At 41.1% G+C, this 12,670-nt stretch overlaps 1 protein-coding gene across 2 annotated transcripts in view; it reads left to right on the top strand.

Moving 5' to 3' along the window:
• The window catches only part of TRABD2B (TraB domain containing 2B), a 315,314-nt gene that overhangs the window by 252,274 nt on the left and 50,370 nt on the right, over positions 1–12,670 (top strand). For both annotated transcript variants that reach the window (XM_064516186.1, XM_064516185.1), the window contains exon 5: positions 2,947–3,037. In XM_064516186.1, coding sequence (XP_064372256.1) covers positions 2,947–3,037 — 91 coding nt within the window. The remainder of the gene's footprint in view (positions 1–2,946; positions 3,038–12,670) is intronic.

Raw genomic sequence — 12,670 nt, 5'->3', positions numbered from 1 at the left:
TTTATTCAGAGTTGTGGGGGCTTTTTGCAAAAATGGGAAGAGATATTATGCTATTCCTTCATGTTAGGAAAGGCAAAATTGAAGAAGTAACTTTTGAGCTTGGAACAAAGGGTAAAGAGATTTGTGATATGGGAATTCAGTCTATAGTCTCAGAAAAAGTCCTGGGAATGTTCTCTGTCCTGCCCAGATGGATATTACCTCAGCAGGAACTTCCTCCTTTCCCCCATAATTTCAGTCCAATTTCAAAACAGGGTCCCATATACTTGGAGAACAGGTCCCAAGTGAATGGTATGGCAGAGGACTGAACATCTCCGGATAACTTACCATGTGAAAACACATATCTTATTACATCTACATTTCTGGTTTGACTTCGTCTCAGTTCAGTAACGGACTGCATTTGAAACTCTTGTTGGGCAGGTGTCCTCATGGTAAATATTGCTATCACTAACATATGTCTGTGCCAGTTCTGAAGTGTTTTGGTTTTGATGTTTTGGGTTTGCTGTAAGGCAGAAAGCAAAGTTCTTTGTGCATCCAGAAAAGGAGTGGAAAACACACTAGACAGTCCATGTTTTCTTCTGCATTCATGCACAGCAGAAGATCACCAAGCCAACAAGTTAGCAGCTTTGATCGTGGTCTCCATACAGAGGGCAAGAATGGGAAGGCCAGAAGGTTATCGCGTTTTGGGACTCTCAGGGCTTTGCTGAGAAGCTGACATTGCTGACAATCCATTCATTTTGTGGATGAGAATTCAGAGTTGTTGCTTAGTTACTTTTTTCTGTGTTTAAAGCACTTAAAATTGGATTCTTTTTTACTGTCATGATGTCAAAGATTTGCTGGACTCAGGACAATTATTTCCGTTAAGAAATCTCTTGGCATTTAAGACTCCCGTTAAGGGAAACTAGACCATTGAAACGTGGACACAGAAACATCTTTGACCTTGACACCTTTGACCTTAACTCCGCAGTGTCACTTTGCCAATGACAGAATCGGGGCCTTTGTTTGCCTTGGCCACTACATTAAAAACCAGGATATGATCAAATCCAGTTAATCACTCACAAATGTCTTGTTGCTTGAATCTCTGAGTGTGTGTAACACATTTTTGGGACTGCTCTCTGCTCCTTTGGCTTTTGTTATAAGCAAGTTAGTCAGGGGAAAATCAAATTTTGAGTTTTCTTAAAAGGAAGTGGAGGAATCCTGGAACGCGTTAGGGCCCTGCAAATGCACGTTTAATCATTTAAAGTAAAGTCTTTTGGCTAAAAGCTCTTACCAGTGCTTGCAAGTTACAGTAAAAGCCATACAACTACATCATTCTCACAACTGATATGAATTAGCACCCTTGTTGGCAATGTAAGCAAAAAGACTCAGGCTTAAGGAAAACTGGTGACTGAATTACCCTCAAGTTCATAGTGACTGTCTTTGTGCAGTATAGGTAAATTGTCATAGGGTTGATTCTGCTCACAGTTACACCGGCTTCCTTATATAATGATATGAATAGAGAGAGGCTCAGGCATGCCCTGTTGGCCTTGTTTTTCCTATGAAAAGCATTTGGTTCTGCTATGGTGTGACATTTGGTTCTGCTATGAAGCCAGGCAGTTACGAGTATCTCCTGCAAGCACGTGCAATGTGCTTCTCATGGACACAAGTTCTCCAAGCAGCAGGTTTAAAGCAAATTAAAGGAGCATATTTTTACACACAGCATGTGATGAAACACTCTGCTACAAGACATTACAGGGGCAAAAAGTACATGGAGGCAGAGAATTAAGCACATTCATGGTGAATTGGTCTACTCAGAGCTGGCAGTTAGACATGATGGCCTGGATGTAATTGGGGGTCATCCAGCCATTCGGAGCTAGAAGCTAAGAGGACATTATGGGGGAGGATCATTTAGTCCTTTCCCGGTTTCATTTGTGTATATATTTATATACATTTAACATTCACTGTGGGCTGCACTTGGACATAGGTTACTGGGCTATGCGGACCCTCAATCTGCCCTAGCAGTGGAGTTCCTGTGTCCTTACTTTATATCTCTAACATACCCTGAAAACAATGTGGGACTCTGACAATAAGTTGAAAGCTTTGGAGGGATTACTGTGCCTTATTGAGTCTGTATCCAGAGTCCTTTGAGGATTCCCATTGACTCCAGTAGGATTTGCTTCAGACCTCAAGTGTATAGGATTCCTTTAAGTAAACTCTTTCAAGGCCCATACATGTTACAATACTTACTGGGCTCTTTGTTACTTCTGTGAGTAGGAATGTGACCTTTACACTTTTAGCAAAGTGCCTTGATATAAAGGACTAAATCTTCATCCCAGCTCTTCCCGACCTTGCTGTACACGTGGCTGAATGGTTGCTGAAGCAGCTGCTGAGCCACTGCCATTTGTAAGCTGATGCTTTAGGTAGATAAGCACTGAGCTGCACATAGAGCAGCTTCAGAGTTGCTTCATAAGCAGATGTTTGTGAATGATGATGGGCAGGGTGGACATCTGGGGCTGTGAGTTGTTCCAATACATGAGTCAAAGCCCTAGCAATCTTCTTTTCTCCACTGGAGGGTCATTCTAATATCCATGTAAGAAATTCATTTGCTGCAGTGGAGGACGATCCTAACAATTCGGAGACTCCCGTACAATAAAGTACTGTTTAAAAAAATTAATCTAGGCTTTCTTTTGTCTACCCAGTCCCCTGACCACGTGAGGGGAGGGAGAGGAATATGGGATGAAAGGAGCCCATATCAGGCTGTACGCTGGCTACTGTCTTGCCCACAGTGGGCTAAGCTGTGAATAGGTGAGTCTGAACTCCAACAAACTGAATGATGTGACTTTCCTGCTTTTTGAGATAGTCTAGCTTCTGGTAACCTTGTCTCCCAAGCCTGTTGTTCCAAAAGGAGGAATATCAAATGAGTGAGAGGAGCAGTTTGACTGACAGTGCTATTTTCTACCTGTATTTTAGGTCACTTCCTGGGTAACAACACTGTGATTGATGTACTGAGACAAGCAGGATTTGAAGTGGAGCACACCCCTCCTGGACAACCAATTGGAAAGTAAGCAGCTCCCCACATATTATTAAGCCACTTCTTATCTCCTTTTCTTTTTTCTCTTCCTCTTTCTATGACTAAGCAAAATACCGTGTAAACAGAGGAAGAGGGTGAGGCCATAAGGTACCTCCCTTTCCCATCCACATTCCAGATAAAAAGTGCACTATAAAGCATCCATAGAGTATGTTTGGAAACACATGGATCCTCACTGGCTGTTTTTGCATGTGTGAACATTAGCCATGTGACAGCTGCTTAACTGTACCAGGTCAGAAACACCACAGACTCTTTCTGTCTTCTAAGAACATCTTATTCTTGTTCATTTCTTCCCATGGCTATTTGGTCCTTCCTCTCTGTGGGCATGTAAGTTGCCTCTGCATTGCAGGGTAGTAGAGTGCCACCAGCCTTATTTTTCATGCCTTTCCATGCCAGGCTGCTCTTCTTCAGGTAGGATTTCAGTTTTACCTGAAAGACCTTTCTTGATCATTTAGGTGAGGTCTCTGTCTACCTAAAGTTTAAAGGCATCGTAGAAAATAAAATAGGAAGGGTTAGTTGAGAGACCATCTAGCCTGTGCAAAGTTAACCTTTCCGCTGCATTCTGCAGATAAAAATTGGCTGAGATTGCTCCGTCATAGGATTGCTATCCCCATTAGGTGTACGCGTGAGCAGCTCCTGTCCCTGGTGGGGCAGATTTGACATGATCCAAATATGAGGTGAGTTTTAATATGGAGGATTAATTGCAGGACTAGTAGACCATGTCTGGAAGAGCTATGCTTAATATAGTTTGAAAATCTGGCTGATTTAACCTTATTTGTGAAACACCCTCAATGATTCATACAGAATGTAATAGGCTCAATTGTACATAAGTATCTTTGACAGAGAGTTTATCCTAAATGTTTCTTGGAGTGTGCTGAGCAATAAAAGTGCAGTCTTAAATAACAATGAGGGAAAGAGGAAGAAAAAACTATCAAAAGCAAGGAAGAGCATATATCCAGATGAGGTTAAAGAAACCCCTGTGGCAGAGGGAGAGAAGTCAGCATGGCACAAGGAAGAGCAGTAAGCACTATAACTGGCTGGAGCTGGAAAATATTGGCTAAAATTAACAAAAATGCCTTTCTACCCATGTGTCTAAAAATGCAACAAAGCAAAAAAAAAAAAAAATCAGCAAACAATACCAAAACAGCTGAGGTATACATTTCTTAGCTTTCTGACAAACTTTCCTTTCAGGCAGACAGACACTTTCCACAGCAATTTTCATTTAGTTGAAAGTATCATCTTACTGTGAAAAATGTTTCAACTGGAAATTGTGGAACTATTAACTTATTGGCCGTTCAAGTCCTTGAGAAGAGAGAAATACACAGTATTGTGAGAGATAGCCAAAAACAGTCTCTACTCTGCATGGTCTTGGGTTATGTCTATAGACATCATCATAGACTGATGTAACATGAAACAGGAAACCTGAAACAATGCTACCCATTAATGTTGACCTGTTTGCAACATGGGGCACCTTTGTTTATGTACTCCCCCCCCCCCCGCCCCCTTGCAATGGTGTCACTTCTTCATGCAGTCATTCCTAAAACTGTCAGTCTCTAGGGGAGATGTACTTGATGGCAAATGAGCTTGGATTGCTGCCTAGAACTATGCATATGTCCTCCGTTGAATTATCCTAGAGACAGTAGCTTCTGTACCCAGATCCAGATCACTGTGTGTGGCAGGTTGGCCCCTTAGTCTAGACTAGTACCCTAATTCCAGTGGGATCTGTCCTGGACGGTGAGCATATGAAGCTTTATTAAAGGATATACTGATGTGCAGTAATATTGGACTGCGCTGAGAGAAGGCGTGTGGTTGTTTCCCATAAAGATTAGATGCTCTGCTGATGAATCTGTAAGTGTTCCTATGGCCTGATGATCCAGACAGATCAGTCGGTCTTAGAGGAGGTGTCACTCAATATCTTCAAGAATACAGAAAGGAAAATAAATGTCATTTTGAAGAAATTCAGAATTACCACTAAATTGCGTTACTCAAGGCATAGAAACAGTAGAAGGTTTTAGAAAGTTTAAGTGCAGACAATTTAAATACATACCCAAGAAAGAGCTTGCTACCTTTAAAAAAAAGAGGCTTCCAGACAGGCACTTCAGAGATCGTGTTTTCATTGTCCTACTGCTGGGTCCACAGACATCAGAAGTGCTCAGTCTCAGCTCCCACTGGAAAAGAGGAAGCTGCTGCAAACTGCTTTCTTTCTTATTTTGGAATAACCTGTATTTGATGATTTCTGGGCGAGCTGCAAAGGACATGTTTATTCAGTCTACTCAAATACAGTTTTGACGAAGATTGGCAGCATATTCCAAAGGGGTGGCTGGTTAATTGTTCAGTGATGCTGGGGTTATGTTGTTGTTATTAGAAGAGTTTAAGGAACCTTGCCTTTTTGTCCACACTTCTTTTTTTGCTATCCTCTTTCCTTTTTAACTGATGAAATAAAAACATCTGAAAATAGACGAAGGGCCACCAAGAAGAACCCATTAGAGGTAGTGGCTATATTGAATGGGTATACCTAGAACAAAAAAGTAGAAGTTCAGAATGGATTTTGAGCTACTTCCAAGAAGAAATTTTTATGGATGACAGAGATAGTTTTTGTCTTGATACCTATGGAGCTATACCTGATATAACAGGTATTTCTCTCCTCTGCTTAAACCCAAAAGAGACTTTTCTGATTTATTTCCAGGTAAGTTGTATAAGGGAGTCAAGCCCAGTATGTTCCATTCTGGCACTGACAATTGAAAAATTGGATGGCGTTCAGGGAAGATCAGCTGCACTCTAATTTAGAGAGTTGTGGGGGTGGACAGCACATGGAGAAAATACAAGGGGATGGGAAAACCTGAAGCAACTGCATGCTTGTATTTTGGCCAAGGGAATTCTGAAAAGGATTACTGTGCGTGAAGTGTGCCCAGAAGGACCAGGAGGAACAATTTGAGATGGCACATAGGAACTCTTATAGGTATAACATAGTGAAACTAAGAATGGTTTTGGTGAATACCAGTGATTTCTGGACAGTAATTTGCAGGACAGTCTTTCTCAGGTTAAGTCAGAGGCTCCATATTTAAAATGATGGAAATAACCTTAGCAAAACACTCATGCTACATCCTACTTATTAGCAATGATGCCTTGGCAAGAGAGCAAAAGCTATTTCTCTTTAATATCTCTGTCCTAGAATAGTATGATTATTATTACTTTATTGGTCAGTAATAATGAAGCAGTGGTATCAGCATGTTCATAAATAGGTAGAGTAGTTCATTATCATTTCACTTGGGCTCTGCCATCCATTTCCATTTCAGAAAGGACAAGAGAATACCTTTGTAGAAAAAAAGAAACCTACTAGTACTGTATCAGAAAAGATTTGAGAAGAATTAAACAGGACAAAGATCAAAGCTGTTTATACTGTCAGTTACATACTGCCTGGGTAAAGCCAGAAGATTGCTGGCTTTCTGTGTCCAAAATGTTGAGCACAGGTTGTGAAATGGCTCCTTATTAAGTCAACAGAAAAGAATGCCTAGAGTCTCAGATTTCTGTCATCTAGTGACAAACACGACTTTGAGCCAAGCTCTTCCTTTCTTAAGATGCCAGAGAAAAGTAAAATGAGACCCTGGCAGGCTAGAGGAGGTGGCCAAGACATGGAATTTTCATCCAGCAACAAAAAAGTGAGATTATTTTTTGAGGGAAAGGGAACAATTTTAATTTATTTTAAATCAGGAAAGAAGGCTGAAGCCTTTAGTTTTTAAAAAGGAAGGCTGGAAATTCCAGATCTTTCACTGGAAGCACCAAAATACTGATGTTCTGCAGCTCTCCACTCACCTGAGGTTTAGGCCATCTTACCATCTTCTGGCTGTCAGGGTTTCTTGGTTACTTAGCAGCTGGCTAAGAAACCTGGGCAAGAACCCAGGCAAGAAGCCCAAAGAGTCCAGAAAGCCAGGTATCCTGGAGAGCAAAGAACAGCCAGTGAATGAGCAAATTTGGAAATTTAGAAAATTTTTTCAATTTCTAGGAAAGCAAATTGAGAAACCTGGGGAGTCTGGTGAGCTCGGCAAGAGGGAAGCAGGAAAGCGGGGCAGCCCATCGGTCATGCTCCGATCTGGGAACCCCCTGGAGCTTGCTGGCTGCCCAGTGGCGTGACTGCCAGTCATTTAGCAGGACAGCCAGCTTCGCAGTCTGGGAACTGTGAGAACAGAGTGCTCCGCGTGCGGCTGGGAAGCCCCGGGTGCTTGGACATCAGAAGGAATTTGGCAAACTGTTGGGTGACTCATAAGGTTTTGATGGCTCCAGAATCAAAGATCCATCAATGAAAAATTCATATGTACTACATTTAGCTGCTGTGGAGCTATTTGTGAGCTCTCACCTGCTGGATTTCCAAAATCAGCTAACTCCTGTTGATCTGCCTGGAGGCCTAGTGCTGATCTGAAGCTTTTTCTAAGATCCTATTAGCATACTAGTGAAAATAACTTCTTTAAAGTTTGATCCCTTTCTGTAAAAGAAATCCTATCATACTCAGAGCGCAGAACAATTCTATAAACACTTGAGAACTTATCCTCATGTTGGCTTCATCTGTTTGTTTTGTAGCCTGAGGGAAAGTGTCCTGAATCTGTTTGCCTGGAAACCTTCAGCAGCATTCAGATGTTCTTGTTATTTTGCTGGCTCTCTTTGTGGTCCACAAACAAATGCACTGGAAAATGAACGGCTGGATCACTATCTCATTACTTTGCCCTAAGATAAAAACGGCATTTTTTCCCCCTACTTCTGCCAATTGGCTGTCCCTGCCCCTCTCTTTCTGCAGAAAACAGGGCTCTGCGCTTGGGGTGGGGCAGGACAAAGAGGTAGGAGAAGGTTTCACCTCAGATGAATTCCGATGATTTGAGTAGATAAAAGGCCACAGCTGCTTCAGATTTAATTGGAAACAGCCAAATTGCAAGATCAATTCAGGAAGCACCTGTGTCCAGTGATGACTGTATTGTTACTGAGTTCTCAGAATCAGCTCTGACCTTCTGCTGTGCGCCAAGCCTTGACGTACTGCGCACAGTTTTCTAGGACAGAAAAACACACAGTAGTGCTCATTTCCATCAAACTGGTCTTTCAGATATTATGCTCAATGCTGCCTTCTTGCAGAATGGGAGAATGCAGGGCATGCTTTTATTTCTGTCTATATAAGAGTTTATTGTAAACTCTCAGAACTCTACTGTAGAAATTAATTACCCTTGCTCCTTATGTTTGAACTTACTGGCCTAGTCGAAGCGATGTATCTTTGCTGGTTTTCTCCTTCTCTCTGCAGCAGAGTTTGCTCCTTCTCCTTGTCACGTAGCATCCTACAGGTGTGACCCTTGCTCCCCTGCATCAGTGATGTCTCTTAGTGGAGGTTTCTTTGCTCCACCATAAACGCTTTCTTGTTCCCCATAGCATGTAAGTACACCCAATCCACACAGTGATGCAGCGTTTCCTCTCCATCAGGGTCCATGACTTTCAGTAGATGGTGTGCACAGTTGGCTGGAAAAAGTGATAAAATTTTCTTCCTCAATTCCAAGTTGGTAAAAATAAAATTTGACAGATTCCATCCCAGAAACGTGTGGATTCCATCAAAGCCTTCAGGAGTCACCAAGCAGCTGCCGTGTTCCTTCGGATGCCCAAAGGACTTGGCTTTCTGGTGCCAGCCTGGCACCACTACTCTACTCTCATACTTCCTGGACTGTTTAGCTGTTAACGTTCAGGACTTGCTTGGAGGAGTGTTAGAATTGCAGGGAAATTTGTAAAATGTTATTTAGAAAAGAGAAAGGTAAAAAGATTATGAGAGATGTGACTCTCTCATTGAGAACAACTGAGCTAATTGAGACAAAAGAAGAGCTGGTGAGATGCTAGCCTATCCTGGATTGCATCTCTTCTGAGACAGGGAAAAATGCATGAAATTTTTTTCTGTGGGTGAAATAATTTTCCTGTTGGGATGCTGCAGTTCTTCCTAATCCTATTTTAAATCTGTGGATCTCCTATTTGATCTGAGCCTGAAAACATGCTCCCTTTACTAGCTCCCTTGCCCTCAGAAGAGAAGCAAACCCATAATTTAGGTTTTTTTCTGACAGTATAATTTGCAGTATAAGGCATATAGGGATTAAATAGGGTTCATCTACATGCATTGCCAAATTTACTGCCTCATCCAACATTGGAGAATATAATTACTTAATGCTTAAAATATTTAGTCATGAAAATATGCATATTACTTTTGCAAGGGATTCCCATGTGCCTTTAAAATATCCTCCTTTGTGATTTAATTGCCTTTGTACCTATAATTATTTTTCAGCCACAAAGCATAGGGTTTGAGCCAATCAAAGTAACGATTAGGGGGAAAGAAATCAAAGAAAAACTCCAAGACATGGTAGAGAAGCAAAGTTAACTTATGAGTTCTCAGCCATGGAAACTTAATTATCCTGTCACTTCCTGAGCAACGCATTACTTAGGGCCAGTGTGTCTCCATGTTCTTTAAGCCACTTTTAAACACTGAATGACATCTGAAAGAGTAGAATTTAGCAACTTGCTACAAAAAAATCCATGAAAGACAAGGATGATTTATGGTGTTAGTGAAAGAATACAGAAGTGAACTTCTCAGGAATTTTGTTTGAGTGGTTTTTCCAATGGGGCATTCACTTTTCTCTATAATCAGATTTTATCTTTTGTTGCATATTCCATATGATTCTGTTCCTGGGGAGCTTGCACAAGGGGCCACTGGGGATCCTGGGCTTGGTCTTTTTGCCCAAGGGCGGTTTGCTCGCTGAATTGTCCTGAGGCTGGTCCTAAAATTTCTAGGTTTTTAGCAGCTCATCAGTTTTAAGAGATCTGGATCTCATACTTTGTATGTAAACTGGCAAATAGTCAACTTAGAGACCATTGGAAACGTCAAAAGATCAGAGCTAATTGCTATTTTGATTATTTTATAGCCACATTTTGTAATTCCGGTTTCCACAGGGGAAGCTGATTCTTCATTTTGTTCCTGCTTCCAGGCAACTCTAGTGCAGATCTTTTCACCTTAAGGTCATTAGTATAAGAATAAAATTCTGGTCCATTGTTACTAGAAATAAAGTTAATCCAAACTGTACTGAAGTCAATAGCAAGGTTTCTATCAGTGCCAGTATTTTCTAGAGCAGGATCATCATGAGATTGTTGCTGAAAAGGAACTGAACAGTTGAATCACGGGTTTAGTCGCTTGTCTTTGGTTGTGAGGAGCCATGAGAGAATCAGTTGGAAACCGAGACTATGTTCAAGTAGTTGTGTGGATGCAATGGAAAATGAGTGGCTTTTCCAGATCGGGATTCATGGGTGTCTTAGACACCGATGTTATGGGAAAAGCCTGCCCAGCTTGCTTGCAATAGACATCTGGCTAGTTTTAGATGACTAATGACTTTGTGAGATGAATTCCTCTACTATTTGAAGGACTTTGGCCTTGGATTCAAGGCTATGCTGTTAGACTCATTTAACCCTTTGGAAAAATTGTCCCATCCTTTTTCCAGCATTATACTGAAGCAGTGAGATTGTGTGAATTTTCTGTTTGTGTATTCAGCCTGCACTTGTCCTGTGGATTGATGGCCTCCTTCCCAAGTGATATCAATCTGGGCTGAAGTACAGCTGCACTTTGTAACAGCTTAAGGGGCACAAAGGTATCAAGTGGTATCGTGTGGTTTGAAAGACTGTCGTTTATCTAAGGAAGTTTGTGGTCTGTTTGCTGTCACTTTGTCTGTGCAGTGCCGACTTTCCTTACCTTCACTATCATGTTGTCAGGCAAAGAGACCTCACACGTTAGGCCTGATAGCTTTTCGACTTCCAGAGCTGACTTCTTTACCTTCAGCTAGGAGGTCTGTGAGTTGTATTGCAATCAGTAGGACTATTTGATTCAACATGAGTGTAATCACAAGCAATTTTTCATGCAGGGAGCTCTTTAATGTGCATGAATTCTTAAAAAAGAGACAGGAAGAAAGAATCAGGGACTTTTTTTCTTTTTGACACTTTCATTGAAAATTCCTTCAGGAATAGTGTCTTAAAAGGAAAAAGTTGAGGATACAATTTTCCACATACAGATAGAGTGAAAAATATGTTTTCCATCTTTCATGAGCGATTGGGTGTTTATAGGGTTATGCTTCACGTTCCAAAAAGGGTTAGAAGCTCTCCAAAATAACACTCTGCAACTGCTGGCATAGCCAAATGAGCCCTTGTGGATTTAGTTGTAGCAGTTTGTGAAATTTGCTGTTTGAAACCTTTCTGAATAGCCCAACAAGTAGAGGGTCACCCTTACAGACATATGAGATATGATCTTGTACCATTTTGTGTCCACTTCAATGTAAAATAAACAGTCACTTCTAATAACTTGTGGTATCTCAGCCAAGCTGGGTGATTCACAATGGAGTGGATGAAGGGCATTCAGGTGACCTTTTGCCATGATCCAGTTTTGGGTCTGAAATGACTGTATGTGTGTCCCTTTAGGAGAACCATGGTTAAGGGTCAGATTAAGAAGCATGTATACTGTTGAGTGTTCATCTCAACTGTTCTTTCTAGTGAATGCTAAGAGTAGGAGTAAGTACTCCAAAAGGTAAGTTCTTATGACAGGACTAGGAAATTAGGAATGGTGAATACATGAAGCACTTGTCACAATAAATAACTTAGAAGCCAGAATACATTTTCATTTCATAATCATTGAATCATTTTTATTAGAAGTCAAAGTAAATTCCCATATAATCTGTAAAGTATGTAAAGAGTTTAATTCATCCACTAAATCATGTGCTGGGAATACTTTGCCCAGCTCCAGTTCAGATACTTCAGAGAAGCTTTCAAGTTTTAAAATCCTTCCACAAGCTAAGCTGATCTCCAGAACATTTGGAGCTTCACCCTTCTCTGGAGCTCGTGTTCCATATGAGTGAATATCATGCCAAGATGCTTCCCATTTCCTGGGGATTAAACTGCTATGTTTGATGATTCAGGACTTCCCAAAAAAGCAACTCAGTCACTTATTCTGTCTGAAGCAGCCTCTAGTGTCTCAGAGGGCATGTCTTCTCATACACATGACAGTGATTCATGCTTTCAGAGCACAGTATCAGCTCTTTTATTTTTTTTTCTTCCCACAAACCTAATTAATAAAACAAATTTCTATTAATGGGTGTTGAAAGACTTTGGCTTTCCACCTACACTCCCAAATGTTCTACATTCCAGGGAGAATGAAAAATGGACCTGTGAATGAAAACAGGATGGGGGAGGAAAAAAGGATCAAATGCTGTATATAGATGTGGACATAGCTGTCAATTGATATGATGGAAGGATGTCCTGGATGAAGATGATTTCCTGACTAAAAATGCCTTGCTGCAGTAAATCTAATTTTAGAATTGACAAATGCAAATTTACAGAGAAAGGCTGGGGCACAGGGAATTTCTGAGAGAAACTGAAATATCTGCTCAGGCCCTGGCCTTGAACTTGTGCTCAGACCAGTAGTCCCAGGGGCTGCAGTTTTGTGCTTGTGTAAATTAGATCTTTGCCACTGACAGACATCTGAAACTCCAGTTTGTCATGGATCTGTGGAAAGAACTGGGTGATTTACCCCATCATCACTGCTGTGGACCTGTCTGTCTG

The sequence above is a fragment of the Dromaius novaehollandiae genome, chromosome 8, assembly GCF_036370855.1.
Source record: "Dromaius novaehollandiae isolate bDroNov1 chromosome 8, bDroNov1.hap1, whole genome shotgun sequence".
NCBI classification, from domain to species: domain Eukaryota; kingdom Metazoa; phylum Chordata; class Aves; order Casuariiformes; family Dromaiidae; genus Dromaius; species Dromaius novaehollandiae.
The sequence above is the reverse complement of the archived record's forward strand: the minus strand, read 5'-3'. Positions and strand labels throughout refer to the sequence as shown.